Source organism: Ictidomys tridecemlineatus, chromosome 1, assembly GCF_052094955.1.
Source record: "Ictidomys tridecemlineatus isolate mIctTri1 chromosome 1, mIctTri1.hap1, whole genome shotgun sequence".
Lineage (NCBI taxonomy): Eukaryota > Metazoa > Chordata > Mammalia > Rodentia > Sciuridae > Ictidomys > Ictidomys tridecemlineatus.
The window spans coordinates 39391325-39410772 of NC_135477.1; the positions used below are offsets into that span (position 1 = coordinate 39391325).

At 37.2% G+C, this 19448-nt stretch overlaps 1 protein-coding gene across 2 annotated transcripts; it reads right to left on the reverse strand.

The window, feature by feature from the left end:
- Window positions 1-5641: 5641 nt before the first annotated feature.
- Window positions 5642-18716, reverse strand: Ghitm (growth hormone inducible transmembrane protein). 2 transcript variants are annotated; one of them, XM_005340079.5, is made up of 9 exons: window positions 18563-18716; window positions 16816-16979; window positions 15212-15311; window positions 13768-13879; window positions 13204-13345; window positions 10477-10585; window positions 8984-9172; window positions 8357-8528; window positions 5642-6906 (listed from the first exon to the last, which is right to left on the reverse strand). In XM_005340079.5, the coding sequence occupies exons 2-9, from the start codon at window positions 16942-16944 to the stop codon at window positions 6822-6824; spliced, it is 1038 nt and encodes a 345-aa protein (XP_005340136.1). In that variant the 5' UTR covers window positions 16945-16979; window positions 18563-18716; the 3' UTR covers window positions 5642-6821. The 2 variants fall into 2 exon arrangements, with proteins under 2 accessions (XP_005340136.1, XP_040127969.1); XM_040272035.2 differs by lacking the exon at window positions 18563-18716 and adding an exon at window positions 18001-18022.
- Between the last annotated feature and the right edge of the window lie 732 nt (window positions 18717-19448).

Sequence of the window (19448 nt, forward strand, 5' to 3'; positions counted from 1 at the left end):
TGAGTTCCCTGAGTAGCTGCATACCTTGGGCTGCCACTTATATTGTCACCTGTTGTAACAGGTACTACTGGAAGAGTCCCTTGTTGTTTTTGGCAAACCATCATTAGAGGGGAAGGGAACAGTCCAGCTGGCAGAGGGGGCAGCCAAGAATTTAAGGCCAACTCCTAAACATGAACTCTAATCTCTTGGGGAGTACATAAATTAAGAGTGGACTTTTAGGCAAGTGAAGAGATTTGTCTGTAACCTACTGACCAACTAAACTGGGATTTGGATAACTTTCCTAGTATTTGGCAGCCATTCAGCTATGGAATTGGAAATAGACTTCGGGTTCATACCACAGGTTTTTTCCTCCTTACAGAACAGAATGCTAAGGGCACTGTCCACTAAGGGCAGGAGAAATCAGTTATCTTCAGGGGTTCTAGTCCTCATACACTCACACATACCAGTCACAGATTTGCAGGTTTCTCTGGGACCGTACATTTCAGTGGAAAAAGGGACTCATTTGTCAGTTTTCTGCTTTCTAAAGGCTCACAGAAAATTACTGAAGCAATCCAGGCCCATGTTAATTTAAATAACACCGAGTATAAAGTGTAAATTCCATGCTCAACCCCATTCCTCAGGGACAATCGATGTTCACAGATTTTCACCTGCTATTAACATTTCAAAGATAGCTGTCAACTTCTTATTTTTAAAAAGGAAGAAACACCTCTGGCTTTTTAGAATATTCAGAATCTCATGTCGAGCTGGGAGAGGTGAAAATGAGAAGCATTTTAACGGGAACACCTGCTAGTTTTAAGCACATGCAGTTTAGGTACCAAAAAGCTACTCAAATTTGACGCTTTGAATGATTTCCAAAGATGATTTTGAAAATTTGTCAGCCTTTCTGAGAAAGAAGTCTCCAGACAAGCACTTAAAATTCTAGAGATCTTACAAGGAAGGAAAACAGTTCAAGGCAAATTTGCCATTTCTAAGACCAGTGAGGACGCTGCCTGTAATGTTCCCACCCTACCGTGTCCTACACTGCAGTTTTGAGTGAAACACTCTCCATCCAAGTGTTTTATGGATCCTATAATGGACCAGAGTTTACTCTCCTTCTTTTATTTGCCTGGCAAACTGCAGATCGGCTCTGAAGGGAGGGTGGGACTAGGTCCTGGACACTATCCTTTGCTTGTCCTCCCACTGAATTTCCTTCCTGTTTGAGGGAGGCAGGAGTTTCTATTTTGTCTTAAGGAAAATGAAGTTTCCCTTCACTTTGCAAAAAAGGTCTTGGGAATTTCTGAACTGCAGCCAGGTCTGTGTATGACAAAACCATGGTTCTCCCCTGAGTTCCAGGAAATAATCTACAACATGGATGTTTAGCTTACACTCCACCCCATATTGTGCTCCATACCCCCCTGAAAGACTGTCCTCTACTTTTTACAGTTAATCTGAACTTCCTCATAACCTCCAATCTACTGGGTTTTGCTTGCCTCTGGGCATCCTGCTGTGTGGTCAAGGCTGGTGAATGAGGCATCTGGCCCCTTGCTGACCCCTTTGCTTTCACTGGAGCTTTAAATCTTCCCACTGTTATTCACATCTCCCTTCCCCCAACCCTGTCCACCTATAGCCTTTGCTGTGGGGTTATTCTGCCTGGCCTTGGTGGCCACCTACAGGTGGAACATCGTGATTTCCACCATATCACAAAGGCTTGTGGGGAGACTAGAAAGCATTGATTGGCTTTTCCATTCTTCCGTGGCCACTCCATATTGGTGTTGGAGCACCTGTGAAGCCATATTCTTTGACTCCCTGATAGAAATAACCTTTAGCTTCTGGGGCTTTTGGGCTTTTCCCCCTTACTCCACCCCATGTTTTTGGCTGGTATGGGGCACCAGCAGGCTGATAAGACAATTTTTGTCTCCCTGCCTCCCCTATTCTTGTGCAAAGCACAGCTTTTTCAGTCACATGACCCAGGCTCTAACCAGAGTGCTACTATGTTTTAGATGACAAGACTGGAATACTAAAATGTTGACTGTAGGGAAATTTATTTATTTTGTAATATTATGTGGTCAATTTCCAGAAAGGAGGGTGCCGAGCTTTTCCCTCCCTTTTTGCCAATCCTAGAATGTTTATTATCATAACAGTTCAGGATAAAAGACTTCAACATACTGAATAGTCATTCTGACCCCGAGATGCTATAGTGATATTTTGTTTAATTCCTATCCAAGATTCAATACCATTTCAAGATTTAAAAATATTTTGATTTTTTAAAAAACTTTTCTAGTCACCATTGACTTAGATTTACATTTTCTGAAGAATTAATTCTCTCATAATATGCTAAAAATGTATTTTATTTGACAACAAATTGTGATTGTATGTAATTATTAGGTTCAGTGAGGGAATGATTGAATCAAACTAACATATTCCTAACTGCAACCTAATCAAAATGCCTTCATCTATCCTCTCCCTAGTTTCTGATAAATACCATTATTCTCTGTTTCTGAGTTTGATTTATATCTTACATATAAGAGAACATATGACTTTTGTCTTTTGTTGACTGGCTTATTTCTTTTAACATGTCTTCTAGGGCCATCCATGTTGTTGCAAGGACAGATTTTTTCAAGGCAAAGTAATATTCCATTGTATGTGTGAATTTCTTTATTCCTTCATCCACTGACACACATTTAGCTTGTGAATAATGTTGTAATGAATATAGGTATGAAGATACCTCTTTGACATACTGATTTCAAGTTTTTAGGATATATACCCAGAAGTGGAAATGCTGGATCTCACTCCTTTTTCAATGAAAACCTGTCTCCAGAAAATACTCAACCACCTACTTGTGCTCAAGGATATCTGATACTTCTTTGGTGGGGAATGACTTCCTTGTCACAGTTAAAAGGAAAAGTGTGTGGGGCACATGTGTGCGCACACTGAAATTCAGGTCTGAATAATTGATGCCAATCCAATTATTTGATGGAGAAAGGTGAGAGGACAAGCGCACCAATTGCAATAGCCCAGCAGAAGGGAGGGTGTGCAGACAGGAGCTTGGGTGCCAAGGTTTTCTGCTTCTGCCAGCACTTGGGGCTGGACAATAGCAAGGTTTGGAATGGACCCTTTTTGTCAGTGACTGTTCTAATGCTGTATTATTTGGCAGCAGAAGTGTTGCTTTGTTTCCTATTCTCACCCCCACAGCAGGTGTGGGGGCAGCAGGCAGGGGCGGTAGATGTGTGTAGTGCAGCTTGAACTATGTAGCTTTTCGGCAAACTTCCACTCCGCTGGAGGAATAAGGGTAGGGCCTTGAAGGCTCTGGGTCCAGTGTCACAGTGGAACAACATTTTGTTTTTCTGGATCTTTCCATAAGCTCAACTCTGAAATTTTTCTTTTGGTGGTGGTGGTGGGGATACCAGGGATTGAACTCAGGGCCACTCAACCACTGAGCCACATCCCCAGCCCTAGTTTGTCTTTTACTTTATTTAGACACAGGGTCTCACTGAGTTGCTTAGTGTCTTGCTTCTGCCAAGGCTGGCTTTAAACTTGCAATCCTCCTGCTTCAGCCTCCTGAGCTGCTGGTATTAAAGGTGTGTGCTACCTTGCCCAGCAAATCTGAGATGTTATAATGTTTTAATGATTTTTGACTTTCTCTCCATATGTACTTTCCTTTTTACAAAATTTACTTAACGGCAGCTATATTATACTGAAAAAGATACACAACTCTCCATTTTCTAACCAAAGACAGAGTTTCCCCTGACAATTTACCACAGTGAAAAATATCATTTTTCCAGTTTTGACTGCTCTATTTAAATGAGGCAGGTGATTTCTGCGGGTGACACTAATCGACTCGAGCTTACGTATAAGCAGTCTTGGAGGGCATTTTCAAGCACAAACAGAATTTAGTCAGAGTCCTTCGGAAGAGGTAATTTTAAAATAAGGATGTAAACTTCGGTTCTAAAAATGTGACTAAAGACAATAGGCCCTTTGATATTTCACTTTAAAATTACATTGATACTGGATGGGGAAAGGGAAATTTGGCATCAAAGGGAAATTTGGAAACAAACTAATAAACCAGAATCAGCAGTTAATAACAGAATTTGGTCAGGGTCCTTTAGGAGATAAGCTCTCTGTGAAGTAGGTCAGGACACGACCTATCATGCTGCACGTAGGGCCTGGCCGCCATTCCCCTTCCCAAGCATCAACCCTTCCCTTCTGTGGTGTATATTGACACATAATGTTTCCAAGGGCTCTTGGCACATTTGCCTCTTCCTCTGTCCTGTTGCAATTTTCCAAATAATCCTTTTGTAGTTTCTCAATGACTTTGCCTTGATTCATGGAATCATTTGTTGCTATTTTCCATGGTTTACTATTACTTAATAAATGTTTATCTCTCAAGGATGACTCGGGTGAAGATTACCAGTGTTCTATTAGGGCATGAGATTCCCCACCTTACATTGTTTCTGTCTCCAACACTTCGTTCCCAAAGGTCAACAGGGCCAGCTGTCTTCTAACAGTAAATCCCACCTGGTTACTGCCCACCAGTGAATTCCTGTTTGGGAGGCATTCTGCCCTGCTGAAACTGGCCTAGTCACAACATGTGTATAGGTAACTGGGCGTGGCTAGCTTGTTTGTATTTTCTTGTGAAAATTTCCTCTGAATCTTTATGTCATTTTAATAGTGCTCACTGCCAAGACACTCATCCAGTGGCAGGGACTGTGGCTGTTTATGTGGGGCTGCTATGCTTCAGAAGGCAGTTACTTTATTCATAAGACACTCATGTCTTCCCACTGAATGCTCATTAGACACCCTTCAAGCAACCAAAAGGGCTTTATATTTTGTGTGACTTTTAAACCACAGATCTCAGTTATCCTTTAACACTTCAAAAGACATGTCTGAAAATGTAAAATGCTAATTTTATTTTTCTGCCTAAAGCCTATCAATTTTCAGGTCTATATACTCTTCCCTGTGGATGAGGGGAAATGAACTCTGCATGTTAACAGGAGTAAAGAAGCCAGATTTTTTTTTTAGTTATCATTTTAGAGCTATGATAAATAATCACATTTTATATCACTCACTTTTCTATTTTATATAGTCTTCACTGTCTTGATAAAGTTACAAAAAGTACTGTAATAAAATACTAAGCTGCTAAATTAAAAAAACAACAACATTACATTCTACATCAATTTTTGCCTGCTATCATTGTTGAAATTAAACCATCTGGATTTTAAAATAAGGATGTAAACTTCCGTTCTAAAATGTGACTAAAGACAATAGGCCCTTTGATATTTCACTTTAAAATTACATTGATATTGGATGGGGAAAGGGAAATTTGGCATCTATAATTTTTATAATTTATAATTTTTGTTTCCCAAACTAACAAACCAGCATCAGCCATTAATAATTATACAATGCTTACCAAGTGTGTGCACATTTAACCTTAACTCTGTGAGGCAGGCTTTACCTTCATTTAACAGAGAAAAACTAAACAAAGAAAGGTTAAGAAACTTGTCAAGTCACATAAGAAATAAGGGTTAAGAAGCTGCGATAGCAAAATAGAGACAGATGAGGTACAAGTACTATTAGCAAACGCCTAAGTTGCTGTTTTGAACAAATAAATCCCTATTAAAATGGTGTTCATGTGGTTTAGTTGGTAAAAGCAGACCAATTACCATCTGGCTGAAACCTTTATTATTTCAGAAATAAGCATCCTATATACATACTTTGAGATGGTTAAAATAGTTATTTCTGGATTACTGTAATAAATATTTCTCAAAAACAGCAATCATCTCAATAATCATACATATTTCTTTCCATTCATTAAAGACTTCCAAAAATAACTCTTGTATCAAAAAACTTATAATCACAAAAAAGCTAAGTAGTGGTTTATGCAGGACAGAAAGAAAACTGCTAGTGGACACTAACGAAGCGCTTTCCCTACTATACATCTGATTCATGTGTTTCACAAACACTACTTTTGCTTTGCTTGTTAAGTGCTTATTAGTCTCAGAGGGAATGCAAGAAACCATCAGTTTTTTGAGAAAACTGCTTTCATAATCTCTAGTGTAAGCAACAGACTTTTCTGAAAAAGGCTCCTGAGTTTGAAGAGATAAGCAATTATAAACACATCTTTTGTGTACTTAAAAAAAAAAGCATCAAGTTTCATGTTATGAATAAATATTTTATCTTGAAACAAAAGATTCAAAAGTCAAACTCACATAATTCTATCAGGAATTCTCCTTATGATTAACACTCTGGATTGCCCTAACAATGAGAAGCCAATCATTATATCCACAATGTAAAGACAGCAATGAGAAGCAGAGCAGATTTAATCACCTCTGTTTCACAGACACATGGGAAAATAGCAACTGTTTCAAATACCTAGATGACTCTTACTGGCTTCCCATGATCACACAGCTAAGACATATGAGTATTCAACAAAAGACTGCAGATGACCTTTTACTTCTCTCTGGTCTCTATACCAAAACCCATATTTTCAACATTCTGCATCCCCCCCCAAATATACAGGCAAATATGAGTTTGCTAACTTAACCCAATAAACTTAAAAGCTTAAATTCTTATAACACAAACCTTAGATTTCATATTTTGTTATAGTATTTTAAAAATGAAAATTGGAAATGTATGTGCTTATTTGAAAGAGAACTATTGAATTTATTCTCTAGAAGAAAAAGCAAACCTGAAGGATCACATTACTGGAAATTTTAACCATGTTGACAACATATGTTCCTAACTTCTAAACATCATGGAAAGCTGCTTGTACAAACTATGTGACAAATATGTGCTGTTAAACAAGCAAGACATCTGATTCAGTAGCAAAGCCAGAAGCTGTTACTTCACTTCTTTCTGTTGCCTCCAGATGCTAGCATACTTGCAACTCGCATAAATATATTTAGTGTATCCATGTAGATTCCCAACATCCTAGGAAAGAAAATTATGCCCATTATAAATGATGCAATTCTAAAGCTTTTTTAATATGTAAAAGAAAAAGCAATGTTCATTATCTGGTTCTAAATACATGAAATAGAAACTTGTTAAAAATATGATGTTTAATTGCCAACTACAGAAGCCCTAAATTAGGAAATACAAGGTTTCCTTGTAATATACCAATCTTTTAAAATATTATACACAGTTTTTAAAACCGTTAGTCTATTCTCTGACCATCTGCTAGGAGTACAGCTTACTGCAAAATAGGCTGGGTGACAGACAATGAAATAATCAAGACAAAACCAAAAAAACACCTTTATTTTAAAAACTTGCTAGACACAAGTCTAGCATTTTAAAATATAACATATCTACCCTAATCCCCTAAGAAAAATTGCTCCAATCTGTAAGCTTTACAGCAACAATTTTTAAACCATTACATTGTTTTATTTTTAGATACAGAAAAACAAATTACTTTAAGAATGTGACAGACTTCATGAAATTCTAGAAAAATTTTAAAGATAAAATAAACTAGTTTGGTAGAATCCAAAGGGGGAAAAAGAGAATATGTAACACTAAATGTCAACAAAAGTTCAATATCTTCAAAATACAACCTGTATGCTGAAGAATATCTAATTTTTAGAATGATACTCATCCTTTAAAAATTCCAAGTCTATTATTTTCCAAAAATATGTGATTAATACTTACCTTTTCTTTAGTTCTAAAGTCTGTCAAATATATACTATCCAAAAAACTGATGAAGACCTCATTGTTGCACCCTAAGCCTAATTAACAAAAATAGGTAAAATACTTTGAATTGGACAAGTATATAGATATTACACTTAGTTGCAAAATGATTAGTTTTTTGGATACACACACAGTTTATTAAGAGACAGGAGATAAAACTGCAACAGAAATAAAATGTTTGATAAAGTCACTGATGTTGGCTGAACTGTGTTTCGTCAAAAGATATGCTGAAGCCCAATCCTGGTACCTGCGAACATGACCTTTTTTGGAAATATGGTCTTTGAAGATCTAACCAAGATATGTTATGATGAGACCATACTGGACTAGGATGGGCCTTTACTCTAAATATGACTGGTTGTCTTTTAAGAAGAGACAATGAGAGACATTTAGGGAGAATGCCAGTCAAGTTCAGTGATTGGAGTGATGTATCTACAAAAGTCAAGAAATGCCAACGGTTGCCAGTGTAACAAAAAGCTAAGAGAGGCATGGAACAGATTCTCCCTCAGAGGCCTCAAAAGGTACCAACCTTAATTTCATACTTCTGGCCTCTGGAACTGTAAGAGAATAAATTTCTGTTGTTTAAGCCATCAGCTTGTGATATTTCATTATGGTACTACTCTAAGAAACTAACAAAGCCATAAACAAAACAGACAAAAAAAAAAAAAAAACCATAACAGTAACAATGGTAAAGACTACTTACGAATTGATGGGATCATATTTTTGAAATCCATATGCTGGTATTAGTTCTGCACGCTTGATTACTTTTTGAGTATCATACAGAAGGAACATGCTGAAAAGAACTAATCCACCATACATGGCCACTGAGTACAGAGTGGCACCAGCCACAGTGGTAGGTGGAAGAAACATAGATCCTGAAACCAAAATTTAAAGATAAATAAATAAATAAATTAATAAAATAATAAAATAAATTAAGATTTGTTAAAAAAGGAATTTCTTATAACTGGACTAATAATTTAATTAATCAAATATCTTTGGTATACTGAACAACTAATAAGACAAGTGAGTATATGTTCTAATGTTACTTATACTTGTTCAAAAATCCATGGCATTCATTCCTCCAATGGGTCTCCTGCCCATATCATAGGAAGATTCCTGTATCAGAGCAATTTTCATGTTCTCTAAACCATTTTAGATTTTATCTTATAAAACCAATAAGATTTTTTTTTAATATCAATGAAACCCAACCAAATTAGCATAAACTTTTAAAACAACTTTTAAAGAATGACTCTTAATTATAATATTTGAGTGTTTCATATTTCAGGACATAAGAACCAAGTACTAAAAATGTTAAAGCATAGCAGCTTACCCAGTGAGGAAACAAAGACGAGACCCAGGCCTACTCCCAGGGGTGCTCCCATGTTCAGAAACTTCTCACTGGGGGCACACATGGCCACAGTGGAGAGGCCTCCCACAATGCCAGCTGTGTACCATGCAGCTCTAATAAGGAGAGGTCCTCCTAATATCGTCAGAGGAGCTACTACCGCACCCATCACACCTGGAGGAAGAGCAAGTTTTTGTTATGTATTTACCAAATAACCACCAAAGAACAAATGCCATATTGAATGTACTATCTTAAAATATTGTGCCTTTATTTTAAGCAATATTATAAAAAGCTTTCCCTTTAGATAATACTACCCTCCAAATTCCACAACCCACACCTGTTTCTATCCAAATTCTATTATTACATTAACATTATTTCCTAGTCAGTGACAACCTATAACAAATATTAACCTAAATTTTGGGTAACTTTATAAAAATTCCAAGTAGCTCACTATTTGGATCTAAGCCCACTATCAGTTTTTTACAAAATTATAGATTCAAGAATTAAAGTAAAAAGGCCTAAAACAAAAATGAAAACTAGTGCTGCCAAAAGGGAATACAGTAAAATAAGAGCAAGAGTGTTATGATGGAAAATGGAAAATACAGGAACTTACAGGACAGTGTTGTTATTTGTGTACTAGAGAATGCTATCACAGCTTATAAAAATTATTTTAGGCGTCAGATATTTATAAACATCTTCATAAAAATTATAGTGGAAAGCATTATTAATTTAAAGAACAAAGGTGATGCAAATGTAATTCCTTAACTGAGAAAAAAAAGTCCTGGATAAGGCATTAGTCAAGTGCTGAGTAGAAGTTACCCTTTTGTTAAATGTAGTTTATCTTACATAGAACAGGCAAGTGCTACCTATCTTCATGCTGAATTTTCAAAACTAGCTGTCTCTTGGGCAAGAGCACCACTTTTAGATCAAGTAATAAGGTATGAATAAGTAATAAGGCATACTGTATTTCATGATGATGGCTAATTTAAAAACACCTTTTGTTTTAGGAAAGATAACTGGATAAAATTTTCGACCTGTGACATTTCTCTTAGGATTCCCATCAGTTTTGTAATTGGCAACAAACATTTTAGCAACTTTCTATACCTTCAGTTTTTCCTTTTTTCTAAAAATACCAGACAAAAGGGGATCTCAGAAGATATGTATCAGATTTGAAATCCTCCTGACACTGGATAAGATACACAAAGGTAAATCTATGCACATACTAGACTGCTACAGGGAACATATTTAATATTGGGGTGGCTTAAAGTCTTAGTATCAGAAATAACCTTTCAAAGCAAAGGTTAAGCAATAATGTAACCAGTAATGACTACAGAAAATTTTGTTTTCTACATATACCATTTCACTAACTTATGTTAGTTGTGTTGACATTTAAAACAATCATTTACAACTGTGAAAAGCCACTTAAAAAGGGCACAGTTTTCAAGGTTGTTCAGTAACAATTTAAAAACAGAACATACCAGAATGTAGCAACCAAGCAAGATGTTTTGGGCCTGGGCTTTGCTCATATGATATGGAGTGTACCAGCATTCCAGCTCCAATCATGGCTGCAAAGGTCGCACCAATTGTCTAAAATACATTGAAGAAAAAACACACAAAGAAACACCAGATCTTTAAATAAAAATAAAGATGTTTATAAATATCTGACACCATAAGTTTCAAATATAATTAGGCACTTCTAATAAACCAGTTTTTATAAAGGATAAATGGCATTCTATATTTTCCCAGCACATTAAGGCAATGGTTTATTTCAGTTTTGGTTAAGTTAGGAGAAGTGCCTCCTCCTGCTATATATGAGGTTCTGCAGCTTCAAGTATACAAGTGGAGAATGGACTGGCAGCAACATCTTTTAACAACCAAATCCTTTCAAAAACCACAGAATAATTTTGATTAAAATATATATTCTAATATAACACAAATAGCATGTGAAATATACATGTCTATCTTTATAAATGCATATATTTACCATGCAACATACATGTCTGTTTATAGACACACACACACACACACAAACACACACACATATATATCACATTATATCACATTTCCTTGAAATAATTTTTAAAAGAGTCTGAAAAACTGAAGGTGAATGTCATAACACGTGGAAAACAATGAGATATAAGATCCCACATTTCTGTACCTGCAGGTTTGTGGCTGAATTTGTCATCATTCCTTTTCTTTGCCTATCTTAGGTGATTTCCAAGGTTGTAACATTTAAATGTTGTGTTATGATAAGAAGAAACATGTGTGATAGGAATAAGAGTGAGTCCATTTTCAAGGAACTTAAGGCAGAGATTGCAAACATGCAGTCTTTGGATAAGATCAGACAGCAGATATGCTTTGTTTGATCAACTATTCCTAAAATCGAAATGTTTTTAGATGCTTATAATCCCATGGGCCATACCAGGCCTCCTTATCTGTATCCTTATCTGAATTATCTGTCTAACCCAAGGACATCAGAATTTTCAGCCTACAATATAAAGTACAGGTAAGCAGAACAGCTGTTTTTTTCAGAGGACCAAAAAACCCCAATTAATGAAGAAAATTTTCCGATGGAGAGACAATTACCAAAAACTTCACACAGCCTCCATGCATAACATTTTCAGGGTATTTACTAAAATTACATTTATTTTCTTCAGAGGTCCCTCATGATTCAGTCTCATTTTTTGCCTTTTACCTTTCTACATTCTACATTCCAGGTACACTGACTGGTGTCTACTGGGCCTACGCACACCTCCTTGCTATAAGGCTGAGTTTCTGAACTTTTCATCTTGAGTTTTTTCTATTAGGCACTTTGACTGCCCTAAAGCAGTGCCAGATGCCTCTCTATTCCAAAGCACTTGGGGCAAACTCACTTTATCTCATCTCCAAAAGGCTACATCTTCATTACTGTAGCACCTGTGTTTGACTTGCCCAACGATTTTACTTAATTATCCTTGAAAGCAGAGTAGAATAATCTTTTGACCAAAGAGGATTGAGGGTACAGCTGCAGCTCAAAACTTCTTTAAGTCTTATTTTAAGGCCTAAAATTTTATGTACATTTAAATATTTTGTGTTTTATTACAGAAGTATTGTTTTAAATTATTCACCTTTGATTCAAACTGACATTGCTGGTGAGAATAACCATGTTCACTGTGCATTCATGAACCTCTAGGCTGAGAGATTCATGATATGCATGATCCTAGACTATGTTAAGTGTTCAAATGGTAATGATACCATAAATAGTTCTCTTCTTAGAAAGTAGAATATAATGGAACTACCACAAATCTGAAAGATGGATTTGGGTTCCTGATGGAGGGAACTGGTTAAGTACTACATAATCTCTCTCACCTCTTCCCTTAGTTTCATTTACTGTTGTAGTTAAGGTTGTTATCCTATGTTTCAGAGGTTACAAAGGCACAGTTGGTATACCTGTTTCATGTCTCTTCCACATCAATTCTGAACATTCAAATACAAACCATATTTTTGCTTTTTTAGTCTTTTTAATGGCCTTCAATGGCTTAGGTAATCACCTTAGCTTAGAAATCAAACGTACTCTTTCTAACCATGTCTTCTTTACACTCCACACCTTAAAAACATGAAACTTTACTCTTACTGGGATTGCAAGCCCCTTTTCAAATTAGATTTTCCTATCTCTTCTTTATTCAAGTTGTTTGGTAAAGCTGAATTACATTTACCTTTTTCTAAAAATCAAATAAATATGTTAACCTTCAATAGCCTTGATGAATTGTCTCTTTCACAGAACTGCTCCAAGAGTCCAAGATAGAAACAGTCCTTCTATTAACTTTTGTGCTTTCTACTTTTTATTACATATCCCATACCATGGAGTCCAGTTCAGCTTATACTAAATAGTGTGAAGAGGCCCCCATCTGAAATCTTATTTTGGTGTGTATAAAAATCCAAGCATTCAAGAAATATTCAATGAACATAAAATCTTACATAAGGCCAAGAAGCTTAGGAATAACAGTGGCAGCACTATCCTACTCTTAATAGCACAGAATGCTTTATACTCAACAAAGAATAGCAGCTAAGAATGTACTTCCTTATTAATCTCAGCTGTACTAAAAAGTCATATAATCATCTGAACTACAACTTTCCTAAAACTGTATACTTCCATTTACTACCCCAGTATAATTCATCTAATCTTTTGATCTTTACACTTTCAAGAAAAATAAAAGCTGACTTACCACCCAAGAGCCTCTCATCATGAAGTTCATAAGAGCAGGTGTTCTAGACACTGCCAAGGCAGACAAAGTAGTTAAACCAATACTTCCTGCTAAGTACATATAGGTAGAATGAATTCTATCCTTCACATACTGAGGCCAAATTCTGTAAGAAACATGACATGGTTAGTTAGGGATATGAATTCTGATTGAATCATTCACTGGCTCAGTGACATTAGGATAAATCACTTTAATATTCTCAATTGTATTCACTTCATTTATCATGGAAATTATGTATAACTTGAAGTTACTATAAAGATTAAATAATATAAAACAAACTTTTGGCATACCTAAAAAGCAACATATTTTTTCTTTGCTTAAACATGTATAGCCTTGGTAAAAGATGTTTACTTGGATTTGAATACATATAGGCCAAAAAAGCAAAAAGTGATTCTATTTTTATTCATGTATATACATAGATGAAGACTGGATACAAAACATTCCACTAGTGACTAAAGGTTAAAGAAGAATGAGAACTGGAATCTTTATGGAAGGTTTCTGGGATCATCTGGGAACAAATTTACTCACACAGCCTTTTCAATAGCTCCAATCTCACTAGACATTCCCAAGCCATAGTAGCACAATGCTCCAAGACCAACAGCAGCTCCTCCAGCAACAAACCACCTTCCCATCTGATCAACTGCAGAATACAGGAGAAAATATAAGTTAATACTGTCATGTCTCAACTACACTAAAGTGCTGGAGGTAAAGCCTTCTTGACATTTATTAGGGGGGCATCAATGATATACTGTATTTCTTCATAATAGCTAGAATTATCTTGTGTGGACATATAGAAATGTTCTCAAGGTCAGGAGACCATACTGAAGAACACCCTGAAACAAAGGTGTAATAATCACTAAAAAAAAGGGGGGCGGGGGAGGACGAGCTAGGTGCTATAGCTCACATCTGCAATCCTAGATACTTGGGAGGTTGAGGCAGGAGAACTTGAAATTTGAGACCAACATATTTAGAAATGGGAAAAAGCTTTTTCCTATTTGGAAATGGGAGGGGGCAGATTTTATTAGCCTTCAACCTCATTCCAACAGTATTTTGGTGGGGTCTGCCAGTATGTTTACAGCTGTGGAGATGACTCTGTGAAACACTTTATTAAAAGGAGTTGGGGGGGGTATGTTCTCATGGAATTTTTAGACAGTAAAAGATAAAAAAGAAAATATTTATAAATAATCATCTATACCGTGTCCTAAAGTAGTATTAGCAAAGATAAAGTTTACATGGCATCTAGAAAGAGAACCAAAGAAGAAAAAAAAAATGTAATCAGTGTTTATGCAGTACAGTCAAGGGAGAGGATGCTCTTGTTAAGAGTACCAACAATTAACTTGTCAACTCTATCTCAATGGACAAAGATGCTCATAAAGAGTATCATTCCCTTCAATTTAAATTTGTTTACTAAGAACGTTACTATGCTGTTGCTATAGAATTATTTTATAAGACTATTTAGCACTGGAAGATTAACAATCTAGTTATGGAATTAGCAAAGCTGAAATCCAAACTGTGAACTGAAGTGACTTTATTTAAGGTAATGCATTTCTGAAAGGTCCCAAATGGGCAGTTTGAGGTCCCTTCTTAGATAGCTAGGCTTTTCCGAATATGTGTGTTTTGGTGCCATATTCTTAACATTATATGCTCAAATGAAGATTCTATATAATATTAAATGAACTTCCTTAACAGACTATACCTTTAAAATTATGGCATATTAATAATCTTTTATATTTCTTCCTAAAAAAAAAAGGTAGAAGTAAAATTTTTACTGGAAGAAATACATGTAACCTGGAACCACTGAATCCAATGCAAAGTACTAATGTGTTTTGGATCATCAGATCCTTGACAGAAATATGACCTTTCTTTCAGAAAATGCACATATATACAGGTTTGTAGATATTTTTAGGAAGCTATTAGTGGACTTCTTAAAACATCATATACTTCAGGTTAAAAACTAAAAACTACCACCTACTTTTAAATATTTTTTCCGCTGATGGTTCCATTGCAGCGTCTTTGAGTTCTTGGCCAGTTTTCCCACGGCGGATCCCAGTTCTTGTCCTGGTGGCATACTCCTGATATATATATACAAAGATATATTATCTATACCCAAACAGTATGTTTAATAATAAAATAGAGGCTCTCTTTACACTAGAAAACTCTATAGTTAAAAGAAATTTGATACTCTCTATAATGTAATGTCAATAATATTCAACCAAATTAAATATGGAGCAAACTGTGCTTCCTCTTCATGGTGATTCACTAATTTATTATACACTTCTTGGTTTGAGTTTCAGAATTATTTCCTTTCATAAATTACATATTTTATTTATATACCTAGAATTATTATAAATCTCAAGATGAGAATCTAGTAGTATTTAAAAAAATACAAATAAATCATTAGCTATATTCTGTTATCTGAAAAATCGGTTCAAGGAAAAAAAAGTCTTTCTCCTGAATATGAAGTCAAGGGAAGCTATGACTACTGCTTCTGTTTTGGCTTTTTTGCAATGCTGGAACAGTTACTCCAAGATGGAAAAACTGACTTTCTAGCTACTGTGTATTCTCCTTAATTATCTCACAGTTCAAAACTTACATTCCTACTCACTTGATTACTAGGGGAGAACTCTGTTGTAAAAGAAAATGGGCTTCTCTCTAACCTGATAGATTTCATCAGTCTCTGAATAAGAGCTAAAATAGTATCTTTACTAACTTATTAATAAGACATTGGCTCACTGGAGGGCAGAGGCTGTAGTTCAGTGGCAGAGAGCTTGCCCAGCATGTGTGAGGCCCTGTGTTCGATCCTTAGCACCACATAAAAATAAACAAACAAAAGCATTCTGCCCATCTACAATTACAAAAAAAATAAATAAATAAAAAAATAACATTGGCTCACTGAAAATATCTCCGGGTTCTTAAGCATTTGGTTATAGGCACCACTCAAAATTTCCTTGTTGCACCCACTATGTAACTACTGATCCCTTACTATTTACTCTCAATTTTCTGAGTGAGAAACCCCAAGAGATGTAAATCAAAGAAAAGCTATAAGAGCCCTTTTTCATACATAATAAAAAAGAACCAGGATGAAAGAAAATTGATGGGGAAAACCATCTAATTAGAGACATTACTTTTTTTTTTATTCGCTTTTGTTTGGTAATAGGGAATGAACCCAAGGGCACTCTGTTACTAAATTACATCCTCAGTCCTTTTTTTTTTGCCATGTAGAGATTAAAACCAGGGCCTTGTGCATATCAGGCAAGCACTCTACCATTGAGGTACACGACCCCGCCCCATCCCTCATCCTTTTTCACTTTGAAACAGGGCCTTGCCAAGTTGCTAGGCCGGCCTCAAACTTATGATCCTCCTACCAGAGCCTCTCCAGTTGCTAGAATTACAGGAGTGCACCACCTGCTGGCTATTACTATTCATTATTTTTAGTAAATCGTTACTTGTAAATCATTAAAAGCAGCAAAAAATCTCCCCAAACAAACCAACCCAAACCAATCTCAGGACATCAAGAGAAGCCAAACACTAAAAAGACAGAAAAAGACAATAGGAAAACATTCAAATTATCCTTACCCTGCTGGGTGTTAAAAGCCATTGATTCTTAGTGATGGAATTCTTCACAACAGGGGAGGCCTTGGTGAAAGCTGGATGGAAAACCCTGGAAGGTAGTGTCCGGAGACACACAAACCTTGCAGCCAGCATGGTGACACACCAGGTTTACCAAGCAGATCTAACCGCTAGTTATAAAGACAAACAAACAAAAAACAGAAAACCCCAAACAAAATCCATTAATTAAGGGAAGGACATGGAAGAGAAAGAGGATAGAAGGAATAACTTATCTTTTAGCAGGGCAAAAAATATGGAATAAAGCAACTTCTCTAATTTTCAATGAGGAGGCCTCTGCCTGCCTCTTCTAATTTAAGAAATCTATCCCATAGAACCCACTTTGGGATGGACCACTAAATTAGATTTTAATTCCAATTTGACCAATAATAGGATGTATGACTCTGAGAAGTTATTTGTAAGTCAAAATGGATGTTACTATTTTTAACATGATTAAAGTCTGTGATAACTTTTAAAACATGTAATTTTGACTTTATTACTTATGCCTTTCTACAACTACAATCAGGGCAATTAACCTTTAAAAGAAAACTCAGTTACTCAGGTTTTCCTCATGTTACAATGGTGATTTCAAAGAAAAGCATGCTAAAATTTTGATTCTCTTAGCTCTGAGGGAGATTACACCAGAAAAGTGTTCAATAAGAAATCAGGTAAATGTCTTTCTGCAATGCTAAGATGATTATGACAGACAGGTAAGAATGCAACGAGAAGTGTAAGCCAACTTGGGCTACTAGCCCATTTTTGCCAATCATCTGTAGTGAATCTGAGGCAAGTGACCATCCTTCTGTGTCTCATTTTCTTCATCTTCAACGTAAGAAAACGTGACCAAAACAGTGTTCAGACCACATACCTATCTTGGGACTACACGCTTTGAAACTGTCAAGATGCATCTTAAAATGTAGACTCCTGGGTGGGGTCCTACATTGCTTCTAGAGGGTCTACTTCTAGAAATGAACTAGTAATATGATTTAACTAGCCCCCGCCCCCCAAAGGTAAAAACTCTTGCTTTGGAACAGATGAATGTCTCCATCACTGCCACTGGACCTATGAATGGTGTACAACACTGGACATCTGTCCTTTGGGAAAATACCAAGACCTTCTGGTACTTGCATGCCATTACATCATCTCAACCCTTACCTTCCTCAGCCCACTGACTGGGGCAGGATGGCTTCGGTGTCCTGTAACAACCCGCTTCTACCACAAGTTAAAAGTGACCTTGAACAAGTATTAGGCCTCTTAAACAAATACCTTAGCTAATTTTGTATAAACCACCACCGCCCCTTACATAAGGCACGAGCCTTATAAGGCGCCTTATAAGGCGCCCGGTCTAACCCGACGGAAAGCCTCCGACCTTCCAAAGTGACCGCACACTCTACGACGACACCCCGCCCCCGTGTTGGTCGCTCCGTTATCTGCCAAGGCCGCGGCAGTGAGGCTCGGAGGCTGGATGACTCAGCACCTGGTTGTCAAGCGGCAGCAACCAGCAAGAGAGGCTTTTGTCCGCTGGTCAAGGACCCCAAGGCTGCCGCTCATTCATGGGGGTCACCCACAGGACGGCGACTCTGACCCGCAGCCTAGCTGTGACAGCCAATGGAGCCGCCGCCTCCAGCCCGCACCCCCCCAGTACCGCCCAGACGCCCCATAAAGCGGGCTTTAAAGAGTGCTGAGAGGGTCTCAAGTCGGTTCGAAGGAGAAGTACCTCAGTTCCCGGTCACCTCCTCCACGCAGTTTCCCTTCCGGGCCTGCGAAACGCGCACACGCCACCTCCTCGCCTTCCACCCCCTCCCTACTGCCTGTGCGCGCGCAGTCTCCGAGGCGCACTGAGTGACGCCTCATCCGGAGAAGATGTAAATAGTACAAACAACCAATCATGAGAAAGCCTACGAAGGAAAGGTGGGCATAGTGGGGAGCCGGGGTTCCGGTTGGTGGGGCGGGACCAGTGGAGGATTGTGGTTGGAAACGTCACAGTCAGCGTCCATTTTGGGTGCGGGCTGGGAAGCCCTCTCGGCCATATTTGCTCTTGGTAGTGGAGCTCTCTATTTTGTTCCAACCTTTATCCTCGTAGCTGATACAAATATTTAAAAAACCGAGTGTAATGTTACAGTCGAAAATGAGTCATTCACTCTGTTCTATCCTAATGCCGCCTCTTGTGCTTTTATTGTGAGAGAAATAATCATGCCAAATGTGGTAATTTCTGACAGGAGCCAAACCATTTCTTGGGTCTGACGTAAAGAGTTGATTGTTGAGTCTCGAAGTTTTTTTGTCTCCTTTTAAACTGCCTTGAGATAGCACTTAAAAGTTTCAGTCTGTACCTGTGTTATAGGGCATATACAAGTGACCGTTCCTCCTTCCAGGGTTTTTCCGATGACTATTAAGATGCTTTCATTGAGAGTAATTCATTATGTAAAAGCCATTTCTGGTTTCTAGGGGAAGTCCCCCTTCCTTTTTTATTATTACTTTCTCTTAACCTTAAATAAATATTTACTGGAAGCTTGCTTTGAACCAGGCTCTGGGCTATAGATGTGTACAACGGATTAAAATGCATTGGGTACCCCTGTTTGGTGAAACAAAGCCTTTGCCTTTAA